General features: G+C 35.2%; 3 protein-coding genes across 3 annotated transcripts; 1 reads left to right on the plus strand and 2 right to left on the minus strand.

Annotated features, from left to right (window-relative positions):
- The first annotated feature begins 520 nt into the window (after positions 1 to 520).
- Positions 521 to 1802, plus strand: san (Probable N-acetyltransferase san). Its single transcript, XM_066733399.1, has 4 exons — positions 521 to 678; positions 967 to 1123; positions 1184 to 1350; positions 1432 to 1802. Exons 1-4 carry the CDS (start codon positions 671 to 673, stop codon positions 1604 to 1606), a joined length of 507 nt encoding a protein of 168 aa, XP_066589496.1. The 5' UTR covers positions 521 to 670; the 3' UTR covers positions 1607 to 1802.
- Positions 1803 to 1955: 153 nt separating this feature from the next.
- Positions 1956 to 5106, minus strand: Hsl (hormone-sensitive lipase). Its single transcript, XM_066733398.1, has 10 exons — positions 4571 to 5106; positions 4304 to 4505; positions 4020 to 4233; positions 3758 to 3948; positions 3404 to 3686; positions 3102 to 3324; positions 2835 to 3028; positions 2441 to 2763; positions 2244 to 2369; positions 1956 to 2178 (listed from the first exon to the last, which is right to left on the minus strand). Exons 1-10 carry the CDS (start codon positions 4927 to 4929, stop codon positions 2110 to 2112), a joined length of 2184 nt encoding a protein of 727 aa, XP_066589495.1. The 5' UTR covers positions 4930 to 5106; the 3' UTR covers positions 1956 to 2109.
- Positions 5107 to 5245: 139 nt separating this feature from the next.
- pps (protein partner of snf) lies at positions 5246 to 20402 on the minus strand. The gene is made up of 14 exons (XM_066733397.1): positions 19266 to 20402; positions 17470 to 17623; positions 14714 to 14846; positions 14384 to 14644; positions 13095 to 14312; positions 12630 to 13025; positions 12401 to 12472; positions 12017 to 12138; positions 11634 to 11935; positions 11332 to 11555; positions 10763 to 11218; positions 10531 to 10673; positions 8004 to 10436; positions 5246 to 7667 (listed from the first exon to the last, which is right to left on the minus strand). The coding sequence occupies exons 3-14, from the start codon at positions 14838 to 14840 to the stop codon at positions 6885 to 6887; spliced, it is 6537 nt and encodes a 2178-aa protein (XP_066589494.1). The 5' UTR covers positions 14841 to 14846; positions 17470 to 17623; positions 19266 to 20402; the 3' UTR covers positions 5246 to 6884.
- Between the last annotated feature and the right edge of the window lie 127 nt (positions 20403 to 20529).

The following is a 20529-nucleotide window of genomic DNA, read 5'->3' on the forward strand; positions in this document are numbered from 1 at the left end:
GAAATAAAATCATAACTCGTGAAAACCATCAGTGCCTAGTGCGCATGCTGTGCTTGTGTTGTGATTTCGTGCTTTTCTCAATGTTTTACTAAATAATTTATCAAAATACACTCTAATAAATTCAAAAGTCGTGAATACTGTCAGTGCCTGGTTCGTATTTTGTATTTATGTTGTGAATTTGAACTTTCTTGAATTTATAATTAAATAATGTCATAAAATACAATGGAAAACTTTAAAAATCATAAATACTGTCAGTGCTTAGTGCGTGTTTTGTATTTATGTTGTGAATATGAACTTTCTTCAATTTATACTTAAATAATGTCATAAAATACAGTGGAATGGGTCCTATCTTGAATAATTTAGCACTCTTTTGTGCTCGCAGTGCTGCCAGTCTTGTGGACAAAAAGTTCCTGCAATGGATGGAAAAGTGTCGCCGTCCCCTTCACAATAATCGAATTATACCCGCGTCAGCCGCATCCCGCGCGAGCCGGCGCAGGCCGCGCAGGCAGGCATGCTGTTCGCCAGGAAGGTCGCAGGAAGAAGAAGATAGCCACTTACTATACAGCGTAGCATAATTCAAAATGGCGGAGTTGGCAACGCTGCAATAGAGTAATTATTTGACTGACCGGGTCAGTCACGAAAATTACAAGTTTTTTTTATATCTGATAATATGACTAGGTAAGAATCATTAAATTTTAAGGTTATATTAACTTAAGTATGATTTTTTGATAGAATAATATTTGTTATTTAAATGGTTGAATATTTAGGATTTGGCTGTTTTCGAAAATGTATTATCACTTTGTGCAATAGTGTATTAGTTTGCTAGGAATGTTGTAAAAATCGATAGGAAGATAACCTTATTTTCCCTCCTGTATACCTAATTAATCTTATAAATAATAGTTGATTGTTTTATTTTATGTTACAAACATATACTAAAGTTACCATCTTTCAAACATTAAATTGCAGGTCAAAGATCGAATTAGGAGATGTGACACCTCACAATATAAAGCAGTTACAGCTGCTAAATCAAGTTGTTTTCCCAGTCTCTTACAATGAAAAATTTTACAAAGATGTTCTAGAAGCTGGAGAGCTTGCTAAATTAGCTTATTACAATGATATAGTGGTAAGCATTTTTGTTTCTCTATAGTTAATTAATTACTATATAAAACTATGTCATTTACAGGTAGGAGCAGTATGTTGCCGAGTAGATACCTCAGAAAATTCAAGACGCTTATACATAATGACATTGGGTTGTTTATATGCATATAGAAGATTAGGAATTGGTACTGTAATGGTGCAGCATGTCTTAAATTATGTTAACAATGATGGGAATTTTGATTCAATTTTTCTGTAAGTAAATTATATTCTTATCAGAATGTTTATGTGGATTTTCAATTGTACTTAAATATAAATTTTTATTTAAATTAACAGCCATGTGCAGATAAATAATGAAGGGGCAATTGACTTTTATAAAAAATTTGGATTTGAAATTGTTGAAACCAAAAAGCATTACTATAAGAGAATAGAGCCTGCTGATGCTCATGTTTTGCAAAAGACATTGCGTCCAAGAGGCAAGCAAACAAATCATCAAGCAGTTGCTCAGTAGATATTATTCTCAAAATAACTCAGGCTCATCTCCATATCTAGATTTGTTTCACTCTTATGTAATTTAAATACTTTATTACCATTTCATTTGTATCTACATTTGTTAAAATTACAAAATCATGTAAAAATAGGTTTACTGTATGAACTTTTAAAGACAATTATTAAATATTAAAAAACAGATTGTTAAAACACACATATACTTTCTTGAAGTCATTTATCTTTCAGTTTTTAATTTTCTCATTTATTCTGATAAAGTGATGTAATAAATTTTCAATGTTAAACGATTTAAAATCAATAATGTATTTATAGTATATAGTACATATTATATATATATATATATAGTGTTATAAATAATTATGGAACTTTACAAAACAATTTCATTAAAAAAAATCAATTGCAAAAACGAACAATAATTACGAGAATACTTTGTATTTGTCTATTACGTTTTAAACATTTCTTTATGGACATTATGTGACAACATTGATAACTTTGTACAGTATATTTTTATAGATTTAACAGCTCTTCAATTCTCCTTGCAGCTACCAATGTTCCTTCATAAGCTTCCTTTGAGTACTACAAATAAATATAATTTACCATTAAACCACAAATTATATCATGTTGAAAAATATATATATTACCATTAATAAATTAAAGAATCCGTGTGGAAGTCCTGACAATACATCCAAAGATACGTCATTTCCAAGAGCTTTTAATTTTCTTCCAAACATGACGCAATCGTCAAGACAAGGATCGAGTTCCATTGTCTAAATATAAGATGAAAATTATGCCAAATTATTTTTTGACAACGAGTAAGCTTGATATGTGATTAACAAACCAATATTTTTATAGGAGGAAGACGAGATAAAGCTTCATCTGTTGCAAGGTACGGGCTCAGCAGTGGATCTTTGGGAACTGTAAATACAAATTCCTCGGACGGCGTTTTTGCTCCATCAATATTCAATTCTTTCATTTCCTTGCTAGTGCTGCCTAATGCCCATCCAAAAAGAGACCATGTTTTAATATTGGCAGATAAATCATTGTCTGTTCCTACACTGCCATTAGGAGTAGATAAATTTCCTAAAGCAGAATTTCTATATTTTTCCAAAAACTTTCGTATATATTCATGAGAGGTCTCTTCATCTTTAGGCAATTCCGCACCTAATAGTGAAATAAAATGGTTGATGCTTCTATTTTATAAATACTTCAAAAGGTTTTGAAGAACCACTTACTTTGAATGTTTTCTATATCAGCTAAGCTGACAGAGTTTAGTGTAGAATCTGATGGTAAGGATGCTAATTTCTGTTCGTTAGACTCATCCTCGGTTGGACTCAGAGCTAGAGCAATTAAGTCACTCTCACTTACTTCAGCGAATGATTCCGTATCTGATTTGGGGCTTTCGCCACCTGATTCGGTATCTAATGTTCTACATCAATAAAAATACGTATTTTAAAAAATAGTAAAATGAAAATATATTTTTCCAGTAAATTTTTTAGTACTTTGAACTTTTTGCAGTATCTACAGCTGCATAGGCTTTCAAACACCTCATCATGAAGCCAAATGGCAGCAAAGGATCAGTAAGGCAGAGTAAACGAGAAGGTGACGGGATAAACTCCAATATAACCGGTGTATAAGCCATGAAAATACCGTCTGGTTTTCTTATATTTAACTCTAAACATTTTAAAGTTGCTCCTAAATTAAGATTTGCACCGGCCGAATCTCCTAAAAATGTTATAAAAATTATTTCTTGCATTTTTTTTGTTAAAAATTGTTTAATATTATATTCGGAGTATAAGCTTACCAGCGAATATAATTTTTTGAGCGTTACTACCAAGAAGAGTTTTGCAATGCTTTAAAGCCCAAGCATAGACGTAGATTATTTCTTCTAATGCACGAGGATAAGGAGCTTCGGGAGCTAAGCTATAATCTATACTTAAAATAGGAATGTTAAGTTGTATTGCCCAGGTACGTAAATAAACTTCATGGGACTTTGAACTCTGTGCTACAAAGCCACCACCATGGGTATGTATAATCAAACCATCCGAGATACCTAAAAGCTCTCCAGTTGCTTTTCCTGATCCTACCTAAATATTCAAAGTTATATTAATATACTTAAAACATTAAATACTATCTGATTTCTGTGTTTCATTCATACCATTCCTATTCGACGCTTGGCGCTTAATAATCGAACATGTATTGGTTTTATCCCTATATGGCTTTTCGGTACTGGAATCGAAATTTTTGAACCATCAGGAGTAGTTAGTTCTAATTCTTCAGGTGGTATAGATATTACTTGATTGATAGCTATAGAAGGCATTACCATTGATGGCAAGGCACGTGCTATATCTACAATTATAATAATATAATTATCAAACTGATTGATATTTCACCTTGTTAATTATTAATGCAATTCTTACCACTTTCATTTAAAAGCCAAAATGATTGACAGAAGGAAACATCAGCATGTTGAGATACGTCAACAATTCTACGCGCTCTTACTTCTGGATCTACCAAATATTTAAGTGCATTGGCACACCGTCCCAATAAATTACCATTTGAATAAAAAATTTCTGTGAATGAGGCCATGAAAACTAATATTGTTTTTAATATGTTCCTCATACCATTACAGAACTAAAATTAAGATTTTAACCAAATTACATTTAAGCATATATATTCTGTTTAAAAAGTAGGCAAGTTGTACCTGGAATCCTAAGCATCTACCATAAAAGCAATATTGATTTATGCTCTCTGCTTTCTCCAACAGTTCCTGCGGGCTGTGATTAGCTGGAGTAAATAAGCATGGTCTCCCATCGCTTGCTTCCTCACTCCACACATAAAGTGTTTTAAGATGTTGCAAGCATGTACAAATCGATGCTACCAATTGAGAACAAGCCTCAATTTCTCTAAAATTTATTAACAATTATATCTTAATAATAGTATGTATATCTATTACGTGTTGAAGCTTTACCTCATATAAGTGCTTTTTCGAAAAAACTTAGAATTCTTTTGACTATAAATATATTCACATATTGTCTCGGTGTGGTGAATGCATTTGTCTGTAAGGACTAAAAAGCTCCTGTATCCATTCCCCTTGGTCTCTCTGTCAAAATCAAACAAAGGTGCGAAATCCAAAATTTCTTGGTAAAGTGGACGTAATTGCTGTAATTGGTCTATAATAGATAATAGAGCAGCTCTGATTCTAACACTATTTTCATCCTGATGGTGCTTGAAGTAATCAGCACACAAGGTACACATTTCCTCAAAACCAAACCATCGCACTGGTTCAACATGCTCAAATGCATCATCAGAATTGTCGTTAGGCAACATTACAAACTTCTTGCAGTAATGTAATCCCAATGATGAAAGGTATAGAAATAATCACTTCAATTCAGTATTCCAGATTGATTAATATTTTACCTTATTACCTCCAATCTTTGATTGCACTTGCTTTTTGTAATGAACAAAATTGAACAAATTTGAAAAGACCATGTAAAATCTGTAGCTATTTTCTGCTGTCCAATAAGTAAGCTTATATCCAAACGCCACGACCATAAAGGTTAAGGGCAAAGTTTATCCCATATCAACTGTTCTTTGAAGCGTATATTTTGTTATCTTATATGATTTTTATGATAAATAAGGCATGTAATACAATAAACATTTTTATTCAATTACACAGTTGCAATAAACAATTTTCCATTCTTCGTTGAATTTAATTACGGTTTCATCTGACAGCGCTCTGTATGTAAATACGACTACGTCAAAACCAACCCTAACCTATTCATTCAATATTGGAATGCTCAAGAAAACGAAATTTACGAAGATAAGCTGATTTAAGTTCTTCTACGTTCAAATATATCGCATTCGCAGTTATTAATATTCATTCGTATACGCCATACACATTTTCGAGACGCTGTCAAGAAGATATGTCTACACCGGGTGCATTTGTAATCGATGATACAAATAAAACACAGCTGATTGGTAAATTTCTGTCTTATTTTGTGCAACAATTTCAAAAAACTCTCCCCCACCCTATCCTTTCTTTTCACACACATTTCTCTGAAAATAGAAATTTGAATAAAATGTGATTTTATATCAGTATGAAATCTCTAAGTTTATGGCTAATCTAACTTAAAAAAGGTGTTTATAATACACGTGTGTAGGTGAAAAAGGTATAATGTAGAGCATAGACGTCGTTAATCGGAACGATGTTTCCCCTCGCATGGCGCATTAGTGCAAAGCAAGAGGGTCTAAAGAGCGTTAAGATTGTTTTTTAAGAATGTTTAGGAAGAAGAAAAGCAGAAATATAAGGATAAAACATAAAACTTATATAGATCGGAAGATCTACGCAGACTTCGCAAGTGACAAATGAATTTGCCTAAAATTCAGGAAGAGAACGAATCACGCATTACGCGTCAGAGGAAAAAATTAAGATTCTCGTACAAATTCAGTACTATGATTTTTTTTCATGTGTGTTCTTTTTTTATAAACGCTGTAATAAACAATTTATATCTACATGACTGATAAAACAATAAGTAGGAAGTCTATAATTTTGTTGTCATACGGCGAATGTTAATAAAATTAATGATATAATAGTACGTTTAAAACAGTACGTCATTGCTCGCTTCTTTTTGATATACAAGACTTTTACAATCACACGTGAATATTGTACGGTGTACCATAACGTTACATGTGCTTAACCTAAGGTAAGAGCAAGAGGATACCTATCTCCTTGGCTCTTTCTTCCTTTCCCTTTTACACATAGAATTATAACACTCCACTCTACTTCCAATCATTTCCAAATGATTTACATAGTTTATCCTCGAGTAAAATCTAATGTGTACAGTTACGAATCGCCTGACCTTATTCAGCATCTAAAACTTTCTTTTTGAATATTTTACAAGGTAAAATCGAGTGTTTCTCCTTCTTCCCTTTCCTTTCTGCATCAAGCTTCAGGATTTTGGTCGAAAACGCAATAAACGAATCTATTCATAATCCTTGATGGGGCTTTCAATCTTTTTTGCTGAAGGGTAACCGTTGGGAAGATGAATTCGTCTTTAACATTGATCCGCGAACTACCGAAGATCGACGCATGAAATTTTATTAACTGGCCGAATGAAAATTTCATGCGAAAATCTGGAAGCATTGAGATTTATCAAATCTTTTAATGCCGTGTAAATGACGCGTAAATGGTGATAGGCAAAGCTTTTTCATCGAGATCTTCGTGTTAATGGCTCGTGTAAAGTTCTAAGAGTTTCCTGTGAGAAAACCTGAAGAATGTTGATTCACTCAGAGGGTCCTTGACCCCACCTAGACTTTATTCTAGTAGTTTTACTGGGGCTGGCCTCGGTACTGTCATCACTTTTCCGCTTCATGCTGAGAACAATACCACCCCTGCGTGGAACTTTTGTCTTAGAAGCGTCGTAATCCTTATCAACGAAAGGCCCTGTCGCAGGAAAGACTGGAAGGTCTTCGTCTTCGAGACCAGGTGGTTTCGGCTGTTCGGAAACAAAAGTCTTCTTGAAATTATCCTTTATAGGGTAATTTGGAGGACTATCTGTAATCGTTGAAGATTTTGGAGGTGTCAATGCCGGATTAACCAACGGCACTAGGGGCATGGGTGGATTTACAGGAGTTGTAGGGATTATTGGTACAGCACGAGCCGCCAATTCCTCTTCAGCTTTCCTTATTATATCCAAATCGCTCAAGGAACTAAGGGTTCCTTTACTTTCTTTAGGCATTTCTGAACTCGCCTTCGTCGTGTGATTTGGCGATTTTTGAACCGACGAATATTTATCACTATTTTGGTAGGCATTGGAATTTACTGCAGTCAAGAAAGTAGCACTAGGTTTTGCTGGAAGGTACGGGTCCACCTTGGAGCTCTCTTGTCTCTTTACATTTGCTAATATTTCCTGAAGATTCGGTGGTATCGTTATGTCAGAAACTTTGTCCAAAATTGGTTGTGCAAAGGCATTGAGACTCGGTGGTGGAGGAGTGAAAGAACGGGAATCCGATGGACTGTAAGCCTCCTCGCTATCACTGATCGCAGGAGGATCTAATCCCAATCCCTGCAAAAAAATTACGTAGTGTTAAAAATTATGATTATCAAGCATTTTAGATATTCAATGTGAACCTTTATGAGCTATTCATTTTTTAGCTTTTGATAATATTAATCTTTAATATTTTGAAAAAAAAAAGGTTTAACCTGATAAATGTTTGAATGATTTGAAATTCTAACATCATGAGGATTTTTCTTATTTGCTTTAACAGATGATTTTAATGCTTAGACATATAATAAAGGAGCAGGATAAGATAGGTAAATACAAATTATTTTTATTTACACGAGGATAGCAGAGATAATACAATAGAACATGCAGAAAATGAATCCTTGGGAAAAACCTCACCGGTAGCGTACTGGAGCTCTCGGTTAAAAATGAAGAACTAATATTTTGAATTTGCTGAAGCTGCTCTTCAATCTGTCGATTGATCTCGTCCATTTTTTTCTGAAGTTCGTTTGAATTTTTGGCAGTTGGGGCATTTGTTGATTCAGTTCCAACGTTCATCTCGTCATCCATCTGTCCAGGACTATAAGGAGCATCTCCATCATCATCCGGAGGATCCTTGGAACTCAAATCGATTTTTGAAGATAGCTCTGGCACAATTTTCGATATCGTCGCGCTATCCATTACCGTCCTCGACATTCCTACGTGAGCTTTGTTTAACGATTCCAATGTCATTTGAGTAACAACCTTATCGCCGTCACCCGATTTATAAGATGGTGACAATGGTGGGGTGGTCTTGTCCTTGACTCCAGTACTTAAAGGTGGCGTGTAGCTGCGATCTTCTTTCTTCGCAACCTTGGCAGGAAGAGCAGGAGGAACAGCAACTAAACGTTTTCTCTTATTACGAACTATGATACCTAGAAGAAGATGTGGCCTGGATTCTTCGAATCCCGGACCAATCAGTGGTAGAAGAACCGGAGGAATTTTACTTTGGTTCGAGAAGGGCATGATGTAAAAATCCTTAATGTTTTTCGAGACATTACCAACAACTCCCAAGCGACTACGACTATTCAAGTAACTGTACAAAGTTATGTATGGAATCTTTTCTTCGTCGTTAGCAGCAGTTAGCCGTATTATTAAGATCTCTTTCGATCCAGTTTTCTTCATTTTTGATATATAATCCCAGACTGTTTCATGGCTTATCCTACCAACCACATCGACGGTGTCTGGTAGATCGTCCATAAGATCCCTCGCGTTTCCACTGACTTCCTGTGCCGTGATAAAGAATTTGGCGACGTCTACCATGTTAACAAAGCCTCGCCAGACAGTTTGCATGGTACCCTTAGTGGTTTCACGGTCGACTTCTGGTTCCTTTTCTCTTTCGTGCTCGTCATTGATGTCAGGCGTTTTAATGTTCACGGTAGAACTTGGTTCTCTATCTGAAACATCAGAATCATTGCCGTCTATAGTATTCGTGGTGGCTTCATCCTCGATGTGTCTCCAGAGACGATCTTCAATCGGCTTTTCAGTCTGACTTGGCGAGGCATCCTTCTTTTCGTCTTTCCTCTTGTCGTCTTCCTTTTTATCGTCTTTGTAATCTCTTTGTCGGCTTCTGCTTCGATGGTGCCTCTCACCAGAGTTCTTCTCCGTGTTCCTTTGCCTGGACTCTCTGTCTTTTCCTCTTTCGTTGTCTCTTCGTTCCTTCCTGTCGCGATCCTTCCCCCTATCCCTGTCCCTATCTTTATCCTTCTTATTACGCTTGATACTCGATTTTCTCTCCCTGCTCTTGTCTCTGGTCTTGCTGTGATCCCTTTCCCTGCTACGATGGTGCCGCGTTTTACTTCGGTCTCGTTTCTGCTTTCCTTTGTTTTTATCCCTCGTTCTACCGTCTTCCCTCTCCTTATCCTTCTTACGCTTATCGTCACCGCTCTTCAGTTTCTTTGACTCATCTCGGAATGCCTTCATTTCCCTTCCTTTCTCATCTTCCACTGTCGAGCTTATATTATCTCCACTGTTCAAGGCTGTTACTATGTCCTGAACTGGAGTTTTTGGATCCACGTGATCGATCCCCTTATCGTTCTCTATAATTTGCTCTCCTTTGTGTGTCTTCACTACAATTGACTTGGCTTGAGCCATCAAATCCAGTTCATTTTTCTTTATCATCTCCAATTGATGTTTTGTTTCCTTCTCTCGCCATTCTGCCAACTCCTGACTAGCCATCTCGTCTGGACTTAATTTCACTACCGCATCTGCTGTTAATGACTTATCCGCTATCTTCCGGAACAACGTAAGATTCTTCGTGTCTTTAATATTAAAAACCAAACTTCTATACTTGGCTTTGTATTTAGCTCCCGTGTCCTTAAAATATTTGTACATTTCAAGCTCAATATTGGATGCCAAATCTGCAATCTCATCATCTGTTAAATTCAAGTCTTCGGTGGCTCTTATTCGGGTAGTTAATAATTCCGTTAGAGTTTTGCGAATATTCATTCTGATTGGCTCGGTTTCCGGTTTTTTGGGTGGGGTCGGCTTAGCTGCTAGCTTCGGTTGTGGAGTAGCAGCTTTTGATTCTTGTTTCTTTATCGGGGTAGGCTTGTGAGTAGGAGATGCCTGCTTTTGAGCAGGTTGTAACAGATTCTGGATTTTTGTTTGCTTTAATGTTGGAGTCTTGCTTGGGTTAGAAGTGATAATAGCCTGTTTAATTGGTGTTATGGTTTGCTGAATTTGGCCCCCAACATTTACTAGCTTTTTTGTGGATAATACAGTTTGCTTTGTTCCTGGTGGCTTCGTGTATACCAATTTCGATACCGTTTCCAGTTTTGCTACAGGCTTTATCTATGACAAGAAAAAAAATTCCATTTAGTTTTAACACAATAGGAGAAAAAACTATTGCTTATTTTGTGAACACAGATATTATAAATATACTTACGGTTTTAACACCTTGTGTTTGAATGGCTGTAACAGTTTTATTTCCAATTTGTATTGTGTTCAAATTGTTAGAGCGGACAACTTCGTACGTCGGATTTTCTTTTAACCACGTTTTAAGGTTTGCTACAGTAGGAGCATCAGTACCTAAAGAAAATAAATGAACATACCGAATGAAAGTTTTTTATAAAAAGAGGAAATCGAAATTTATTACAATTTTATCAATAAAACTATACCAGTGAGAACTTTTCCAGTTTTTCTCTCGAAGACGATAACTCTGTTTGTATCTCTTGGCTTCGACGCTTCTGCCACAGTAGATTTTGATTTTTGTTGAAGCCCTGGTGAAGGCTTATCTTTTGTTAAAGTCTCCTGGGCGTGAGCTAAAATGCAGGCGTCCGAGCAGTAAATACTAGAGTTTCTAGCCAATTTCTTGCAAACTACACATTGGGTAGTACCAGATATTTGCATAGTTTGCTCGACAACTGGCAAAATCGTCTGTAATTTTCCTCGAGGAATTGCTTTTTGTGAAGGCGTATTTTGTTTGGCAGTTATTGCACTTTCTGCCGAAGACTCTGATAATCTTTGCTTCCCGCCAATCACTTTTGGACTGTGCTGAGTCTTAGATTCTTCCGATTTCTTCTTGGTACAATTGGGACAAACCCACTCTATACCCTTTTCTTCCATTTGTTGCCCTAGTAAAAAATTATCTTTGTAGCAATATTGAACCGTTCAATAAAAATAATTGAAATAATATTGTTCATAAAAAAAAAATTCGTTTAGTTAATAGAAATTTAACAAAGTTTACCCATAGCTTTGCTAACATGAACACATTTTCCATGGAACCAATCCTCACAAACATCGCAGCAAATCATGAAACGATTATTATGAGGTCTCTTGCATATGCACCATAATCTATCAGGATCGTCTTCAGAGTCGGAATTGTCTTCTTCCTCCTCATCGTCGTCATCATCTTCATCCTCATACATTTCCGCTCGTAGTTTTTCTTGCTCCAAAATAGCTTGTTGCACACTTGAAAAATCAAAAAATATAATGTGCATCACGAGAAGAAAGTAACTTGATGTACTGTGAATTTTTTTTTATATTTACTTGAATTTTTCTTTCTTCTTGGGACTAACAGCTTTTGGGGGGCTGTCAGTTTTTTCTTGCAACCTCTTACTTCTCGTTGCAGGAGCTTCGATAGGTGGAAGAGTGATAATACGTCCACCACGAACAATTTGAATAGGCTCTTTCTCATCTTTTGATTTCTTTACATCTCTTAGAGAAGACACTGTTATTGGGAGAGGCTCCATTGATTTAGGAGGTATTACGTCTGGAGGTAATGATGGACTTATTAACGCCGTTGCTGAGAGCGCTTCTCCTACCGTTGAAGACTGATCAACCAAGCCAGGCTGTATGAACGTTTCATCATTATTCTGATACAGCTATCAATAAATAAAATTTAATATAAATTACAATAAAATTATACATACATGATCTGCCAAGTCAACTCCAAGCTCCTCTTGCAACAATAGAGCTTCTGCAAGAAGATCTTCCTCATGTTTGTTAGCTTCCATTTCCAACTGGGCTAATAAATGCTCTTCTCCTTCAATTCCTAATTAAGAAAAAATATATGTATAGAATATTTTACTAATTTCTTTTTGTTCATTGATTGCTTTTTAACTTTTCTTTAGTAAATTATAAATAATAATAAAATAAACCCAGTAAAATTAATAAAGAAAATAAAAATAAATTGTTAAGAAATAACTGCAAGATAATATTAATTTGTTAATCTTGTCAAAGATCTTGCATTTTGTGCACCTAAATAATTTGGATGTTCATTAATCAGAGATTAATAACTAGACAATGAAACTTACTATTTTTAGAAACAATATCATTTTGTACATGGGGTAGGCCCATGGGTTGAATTATTCCCTCTCGAGTAGTATCTAATATTGAGAAATATAAAAACGCAAGAAATTAAAAATAGAGAAAAATTGTAACAAAAATAATAATAAAAAAGCATAAAAGTCAAACTTATTACTAAATAAAAAAAAAATTAATTGCACAATTTCATGATATACTTTTTCTACTTTTCGAACATACCCGAATCCAAAGAAGGTTGCAATTCATCAACCAAAGGTATTCCAACACTTGTCTTTTGCCTGTCCACACCAAGTGGAATCATAGGTGAACCTTGGTCATCAGAATACAATGCTGTTGCAGCAATTTGCTGAATCAAGCTCGTGTCGTCAGTTTTTCCTATCAAATTAGTAATATTGTCAGCTTTGATAGAAGCACTTGGGAATTTAACTTCATCATGCACCAAAGCTGCAGTAGTAGAACAAATGGATGGAATCAAGGTTGGGGTCTCGATTTTACTGTCCGAACTGCAGCTCACTCGTCGAATTATGTCTGGAGTGGAGAACAATGCTGGTTCCATACCATCCGATACGAAACCTGGTGATTTACGGTTATCCTTTTTCACATGCTTTTTAGTACCTAACGAAGCATAAATATTATTACATATTTAAAAATTACTCAAACATAAAAAGATAATATAATACTAACCATCTATAACCTTCATTTCCGTGCCTTTCACCTCTGCTTCACCCTTTTGGATCACTTCTACGTTACTTTCTGATTTCCTCTTCTCCTTTTTAATTTCTGCTGGCTTAGTTTTAGTTGCAGTTATTGTTTTACCATCTGTCTGCATCTGAACAGGATGTTGAACTAAAGTTATTTGAGATATAGGACTCTTTGCTGGCACTACTGCACTTTGTCCTAAAACTTTAGAGGAAACAGGCAACTGCATAAGCTTGCCATCTTTCGTCGTAAATAGTTTTGTCTGATTGATCATCTTTCCTTTAGATAATATAACTTGCTTCTTTGGAGTAGTATTTCCATGCTCGTTTTCATCAAAGATTTGTTTTTGCAGGAGATCCCCCTTGCCATGTGACTTATTGACTGTAATAGTATTGATCATATTAGTTTTCTTGTATTTGTCGGAATGAGATGAGTCTACATTGACAGAAGAGATTCCAGATACATGAGATTCCTCCTTCTTCCTATCACCAAACATTTTTGACTGCTTTTTGCCCCGTCCGGGCTGGAAAGTAGATTTCTCTTCCTTTTCAGGACTCTTCATGGCATTGACAGCAGCTGCCATTTCTAAATTCAGTCTCCGTACCTGTTCCACATCTAAATGTTTGTTTGGCCCTCTTCTACGAGTTCCAGTTGTATGACCACCCCGAGTGGTTAGTCCCTTCCTTGCACCTCTTGCTCTGATGCCTCCTCTTCGTGGACCACGCGGTCCAAAATCTGAGTCATTGTCCGATGGTGGTTCAGATTCTGACGATTCTGTGGAATCCGAAGAAAAGTCATTCCCCTCTTCTTCATTATTAGCTGCATTTGCCTTTGTTCTCTGCTGTGCAATGCCTGCCAAATTCTTAACTGCTCCAGTTCCAAATGTAGACGATTTTGGAGTCACTGCAGGGGTCAATGTGCTTGTAGATGCCTTGCGAGGTCGACCAATTGGTTTATTTACTTTTGCTACTGGCTTGAATCTACTATAAGCTGGAATGCTTGAATCTGTCATCGTTGCAGAAACATTTGGTGATGAAAGAGGTGACATTGGTGCATAATGCATATCGTCAGAATCTGGAGAATGCACAATTGGCAAAGGATCTTTCGGTTTTGGATCATTCGGTGATAACCTATTTGTATAGCAGTGATCTAACTCTATACTGTAGCGTATAGAGCTCTGTTGCTCTTCCACTGACAACATATCTGTAAACACAATCATAAAAACAGATTTTTCTCACATAAAAACACTTATAAACAATGATTTTATATCATACCAAGCATAGCTGTAACATTTTCACCAAGAATTTGTTTAGCTTCGTCACTTTGCAAAGCAGATTCCAAGCGATCTAACTGCTCTTTGTCCATTACCATAAATGGGTCAACAAATGCATCTGGATCACCAGTGGGTCCTACAGAAGCACCTGCTGACATTGTTGGATTAGGAGGGTCAACTGTTAATGTTACTTCCCCATTTTCTTGATCTGCAGCAGTTTGTCCCAGTCTAACCACACTGACATTTGCATTTGACTGATTCACTACACAAATAAATATTCATCATATAACATAATTATTGTTACATTACACTTCTCATTAGTGCTACTAACTTATCAAGTTTTGTAGAGTTTCTTGATCAACAGAGATGGTACCATCATCATTCACAACAATAATCAATGTATCATCCTTTTTATCAATTCCACTTTCTTGAGGTTCAACAATATAAGAGCTAGACATTTTTGCCTAGATAGTAAATGAAAAGACATCATAAGACACAAAGTAATAAGTAATAATTAGAGTTAAGAAGAATCTAGACCAACAAGGTTATGAATGAGGTAATTAAAGGGAAACCAATTTTGCAATGACTGCTGCAAAACGTGTAAAAGGGGGGGAAAGGAAAGAGAGAAAGATAGAGAGCAAAATAAATGATTTCGAGAAGAGGTCTGTCCGTTTTACATACCAATGTGGTCTTGCAGGCCTTACATAGACATAACTGACTACGGAGATGCCATTATCCGAAGCGAAAGATCAAACGGCAAGTATTGTCAGGGGCTACAAACTTCATTGTTATTTGCTATTCTAGCGTTTGCAGCGCCCTCACGGTAATTCATAAGGTATATCGAAACTAAATTATGTACGTGTGCACATGTATTAGTATGAAATTAAAAAGTTAATAATAACGTCACTTGATGGGCATTTTGAATTTTTTATTCATTATAATTTGGCGTATTAAATCTATTAATTGTTCATTCTGGTTACTTTGCAATTTTTTCATTAGCTATTACAGTGTCACCTATTTCCCGTGATTGTGAGTCAAAATAGCCACCATTGCCTAACCACTGTGCTCACAAACCGCCATTTCCCGCCATTACCCGGAGATTTCCGGTTTTTGAAAAATTTGTGAAAGTATGTTTATACAACAGATGTTTAAAATGTTATTCTTTTATATAAAAAATAGGTTAGTTACTATCTTTATTTGGAGTGCATTTTGATGATTTACACATATACGCGTATGAATGAATTAAATAAATTTATGCTCTGCATGCCTCCATATCTCAGAATATATATTTTAAAAGGGACATCTTTCCATTATATAAGGCATCTTATGTTTTCCACGAAGTCCAAACAACTTCTGTGGAACATAGTTTTTTATATTTGATATATTTTTCGAGATAATTCCCTGAGGCTTTTAAACTGAACTTCTTGCACACGTCTTCTAAAGTCAAGGGGTATTTCAAAGTAAATTATCTTGCAAATGCGCTTGAAATATATTACAGAATATTATTACGATTTGGAAGTCTTTGACATGAGTTACTAATATAGAATCCAATACAGTTAATTCCATTTAAAAAACTCAAAACGATCTCCGCATGACCTTCAAAACTCCGTACAAGATTAAACCAAAGACACTAAGCTATAAATTTTTAAAAATATTGCTTACAAGTATACTACACAATGTTGTGTAAAGTGTATAATTTTCGGAATATTCTAATTTCCTTAAATTTCCTTTTGCCTCCTTATTTTATTCATAGATGCGTCATCTGCTTTCAAGATTATGTTGCTCGCCACTGAAATTATAATCTAATGATTTGAAGATATAAATCAAGAGCTACTACTGGACTGAATCGCTGGTTACGAATATCAGCGGAATATAATTTTACCTGCATTTTTACAGTGTAAAAGTAACATGAAATATTAATTTATACGATATATCTTAAGCCTTAAGCTGAAGCTCTAGCTTACTTCGATTTGTCGATATTGCTATTGTACAACTGCAGTAACTCGAACACTCTGTTACCAATCATAACTCTTACCCTCAACAGTCAACAAAGGAAACAATGAACGTCAGGAGCGACTCTTGGACAAACCTGATCCACGACAGCTCCTCAAGTTCCGAGGCATGCGTGATGATCGGTTGTGCACAGTGTGTTTGCCAACTAACAGATCAAGGATCTAATCCGAGGATCATTGATTTCGGTATTAAGAATCATTCAGTCAATATACACCTTATCAAAATCGGAATTCTGAGTCGGATATCACACTGAGCTGGCACACTTATAACGATTGTTACCAATAATGTCTTCACTCTTATCTCAATCTACTCATTTTTCCATTATATCCTATTATCTTTATTCCAACCTAATACTTCTTTTTCTTTAACTGTTTATATTTTATTGAATAATTATAAAATTTCATTACAAAATTATATAATACTGTGTATTGTTTTTTAGATGGTGGGAGTTTGTTGCGTACCTCAGTACTCGTTGACGCAAAATGCTTGAATATATACCTTCCCGAAAGACACAATTATAAAAGAGCGAAATGGTTCCACAGCTTTAACGTTTTCCCCCACCCCTTACCGATAAGAAAGAGATAAAATACTGAAAGTTTGGTATAATGATTTTGCTGATAAGAACTATATTGTAATTCGAAGAAACTGCTTTTTAAAAAATTGTATTATTTCTTGCAGCTGCTTTCAAACAAAGAAAATGACATTCGGTGAATCACTGTAATGTGAAAATGTGTAGTAGCAGCAGAAAAGATTGCAAAGGAACTTGGAACGATCTGTTTGTTTATTTTCAAAAGGGTAAACACTAGTTCACTGAAAATGACAACAGCAACATAAATTGTGATACCGACGGCTTTGGAACAATTATATCTGCATTAGAGAATGGGTTGGTGACCTCCAATGAATCCATAAAATCTGATAAATTGTATTTCAGTAGATTGTTTGTATTCTACGACTGATAAACAATGGCTGATTGAAATTTAAGAAACTGGTACTAGGAAACTTATGTATCTAAGAGTGTAATCAAGATAAGGAAATTTGCATGTTTTGAAATTTCTTTTATTTGCCATCAAATACCTATTTTAATCTATTAGCTGGACTTTTGATTATCAGCTGGGTCACAGATCTCTCTGCCAGTAATTTAGGAAAATTCTTTGATGATGTAGACGCAACTTCGTTGGGATTTAGATGTTGCTCGATTGAGAAGGAAATGGTCCTGCCTTGAACTCAGCTTGGAAAGAGGAATATTAGTGTCAATTATGATACCACTAACTTATTGGTAATAATGTGGCAGTATACGAATTATTTTGCGCCGGTATATATTTAGTATATAGAAATTCGAAATTATATTTGTTTTCTTAGAAAAATATTATGAATATTTTACATATTTCTTATAACCTATGCATTTCATTTGAAAATGTAATAAATTGTGTAATATTGATATTGTACTTGCACATTTTAATTATTTTACTATTAAGTCATTTTAAAAATGTAACACGTATATATACTACATATAACCATTCATATGTGCACATGAGCGTGTATAATTGAAAGCCTAGAATGACCTTATGAGAAGCGAATTTACTTTCTCATTAGATATTAAGGGACACGTATACAGAGTTTAGTTCCAATCTGCTATAAATTACAGTGGGGGTGCTGCTAAAACTGGATAACCGAAAAACAATAAAGATTGTCACCAGAGAGTATTGTCACTATTGGATGAGAGGGACAGCTGATACTGCAGAGATTATGGGATTTTTGCGAAAAGTTGCATGTGCATGACGCTTTGAAGAGTGAGGAAACGCGTCAGGGAGCTGTCGCATTTTTAGTGACATTGATAATAATATTCGCACGACTTTTTTTATATATATATATATCGAAAGTGTTGTGGTCAATAGGCTGCGTTCGGTATTCTACTGCCAGTACTCGCAGTACTACAGGTGTCGTTCGATTTTATGCGACAGTATTCTTTAACACTACTGCCATGCGTTTCTGGTGTTACAGATTTTACATCACTTCTTTCTTACTGTGATTACCGCAACCAATGAAGGTTGTATAGTCTCAGGTATTTAACATTTGAAAAATTCAGTGTTTTTATGAAACAGAGCCTTAAATATAAGGCGTCAATGTTGATCTTGTTCAACGACCTATACACGTACTCCTGGCTTATCTTAATAACTAAAAAATATTCTAAATTATAAATGAAAAACGTGTCATAATTGTCCCAAAGCTAAATCATATGCTGTACAATGGATTAATTATATTACCTAGGCCCCAAGATACCATGCACATAAAAAAATGTGCTTCCAATTCTATTTATAGGATAGAGTGGAATAGAGTTTGTTTAAAATTTTTGTTAAATAAATATAATCTTTTTTTCCGATGAAAATAACCGAATTCAAGATGTTGAGTTTATACTTGTTAATTCCCCAAATTTTGCACATTTTTTTAAATATAATTTTAACCAAATTAATTACAAAAAATATAGTCAATTAAAAGCTGTAGACAATAATTTTTTGAGTAAACTGAAAAAGAATAAATATATATTCTAACGATTAACAGAAACCAGAATACTAACATATTTACCCCCTTCCCCCTGTAACCTCATGTAAATGCTCAATGTAATTAATTCCTACCCTAAACCATACGCTAACTGGCAGTGTGTGTGTAATGTTATGTATCGTTTGAAAATATACAGTACGAAATATATGTATATATGCAACACTGTACGCTTTTTCAGGAACGGGCATTGGTGGCAGTATATTGCGATGACGTAGTACTGCCAGTACTGGCAGTAGATTCCCGAACGCAGCCTGTTTAGTTTGGAGTGCTATCAGTTGGTTAATATTGACTGTAACTTGTGTTTTACGTACCTATGAGTAATCTTTTTTGGTCAATAACGTACTCGATGATGGTGTTGTCTTTAAGGTTTTGACTGTTCTTGAATCGATCGGGGAAACACTTGGCACGTCGCGGAAAACGGCATTATTTCAACGTTACATACTACATGACACGAATCATCTCAACTTCGTGCGCATACCAACGCATACGACGCTGCGCGCTTTCTGTTGCGCAATAATTCAGCCTGGCCAGTAACCAATACGCGCCAAATTTATTAAAAAAAATATAAGTCAGAATACAATTTGAGGAGTACCATTTTATCGTCTTTCCAATCTTCTACATTCTTTCATCCTTTTTTTCAATTTTCATTCTTTTTTCTTCTATTCTTTTAATTCATTCAACCAGCCATTATCAATATTTGTATACGTAATACGTATGGTAGTGTACAGTGGCGATTTTATCTTATGTCGGTAATCCGAGTCGCACGCAAAGGTCAGCGCCAACTGGTGGCGAATTCAGAACTGACTTAGAAAGGAAAACATTGAAAAAATGTTCACAGAAATCAATATTTAGTGTGTCGAACATATTGCAAAAGTAATTCCATTAATGGTAACCTGATAATTATATTTATTCTATTTTTCCTAAATTGCATTACCTTTTTTTCTCTAATGTTTTCCTTTCTAAGCAGCCATTTTTATCACCACTCGACGCGCCACCTAGTGAATGTTGCGATGGCGAATATTTATACAATATTATCTATAACCAGTCATACCCACATTCAGCTTTCTAAATTCCTTCCATACCAACTGCTGTCACTGATTGCTTTCCAGTTAGTCTGAAAATCTACACAATATCAAACAAATGGTAAATATATTGGTTGCTTTCCAGTTAGCCTGACAATTGACACAGTCAGACACAATCAAACACAAATAGTACATTGTAGGTCACACAAACTATGTATTTGTGTCTGATTGTGTCGATTTTCAGACTAACTGAAAAGCAACCATTGCATCTCACCACTTTGTAGAATGTAGTATGTACATTAGGGTGGCCATTAAACAAAAATTTTTTTTCCGGTGCTTTTAATTTGTTAAGAATGATGAAAAAACAGAAATCGAATTTTTTTAGATTTTTTTGAAGCCGTTAAATGGTGCCAATATCGTTTTTAAAGTTAAAAATCCGATGTTCTTCCAGTTTTTTGAGGTTAGATGTAAACCAAAATTCCAATAAGCTTTTAATTTGTCCAAAATTATGAAAAAAAGAGATCCTCGAATTTATAGAATTTTTTGAATCCGT

The sequence above is a fragment of the Prorops nasuta genome, unplaced genomic scaffold (assembly GCF_024137725.1).
Source record: "Prorops nasuta isolate Cenicafe-Biocafe unplaced genomic scaffold, Cenicafe_Pnas_1.2 PNAS00010, whole genome shotgun sequence".
NCBI lineage: Eukaryota > Metazoa > Arthropoda > Insecta > Hymenoptera > Bethylidae > Prorops > Prorops nasuta.

What these genes read in the sequence shown, in the direction of transcription:
- san (XM_066733399.1), top strand. An exon ending in CTTATTACAATGATATAGTG is followed by an intron (nt 1,124 to 1,183) that starts GTAAGCATTTTT and finishes TGTCATTTACAG; the next exon opens with GTAGGAGCAGTATGTTGCCG. An exon ending in AATTTTGATTCAATTTTTCT is followed by an intron (nt 1,351 to 1,431) that starts GTAAGTAAATTA and finishes TTAAATTAACAG; the next exon opens with CCATGTGCAGATAAATAATG.
- Hsl (XM_066733398.1), bottom strand. Translation starts at nt 4,929, where the DNA reads ATGTTGCCTAACGACAATTCTGATGATGCATTTGAGCATGTTGAACCA. An exon ending in TCAAAAAATTATATTCGCTG is followed by an intron (nt 3,325 to 3,403) that starts GTAAGCTTATAC and finishes TAACATTTTTAG; the next exon opens with GAGATTCGGCCGGTGCAAAT. An exon ending in GATACTGCAAAAAGTTCAAA is followed by an intron (nt 3,029 to 3,101) that starts GTACTAAAAAAT and finishes TTATTGATGTAG; the next exon opens with AACATTAGATACCGAATCAG.
- pps (XM_066733397.1), bottom strand. Translation starts at nt 14,840, where the DNA reads ATGTCTAGCTCTTATATTGTTGAACCTCAAGAAAGTGGAATTGATAAA. An exon ending in AACTCTACAAAACTTGATAA is followed by an intron (nt 14,645 to 14,713) that starts GTTAGTAGCACT and finishes TTATTTGTGTAG; the next exon opens with TGAATCAGTCAAATGCAAAT. An exon ending in AAACACAAGGTGTTAAAACC is followed by an intron (nt 10,437 to 10,530) that starts GTAAGTATATTT and finishes TTCTTGTCATAG; the next exon opens with ATAAAGCCTGTAGCAAAACT.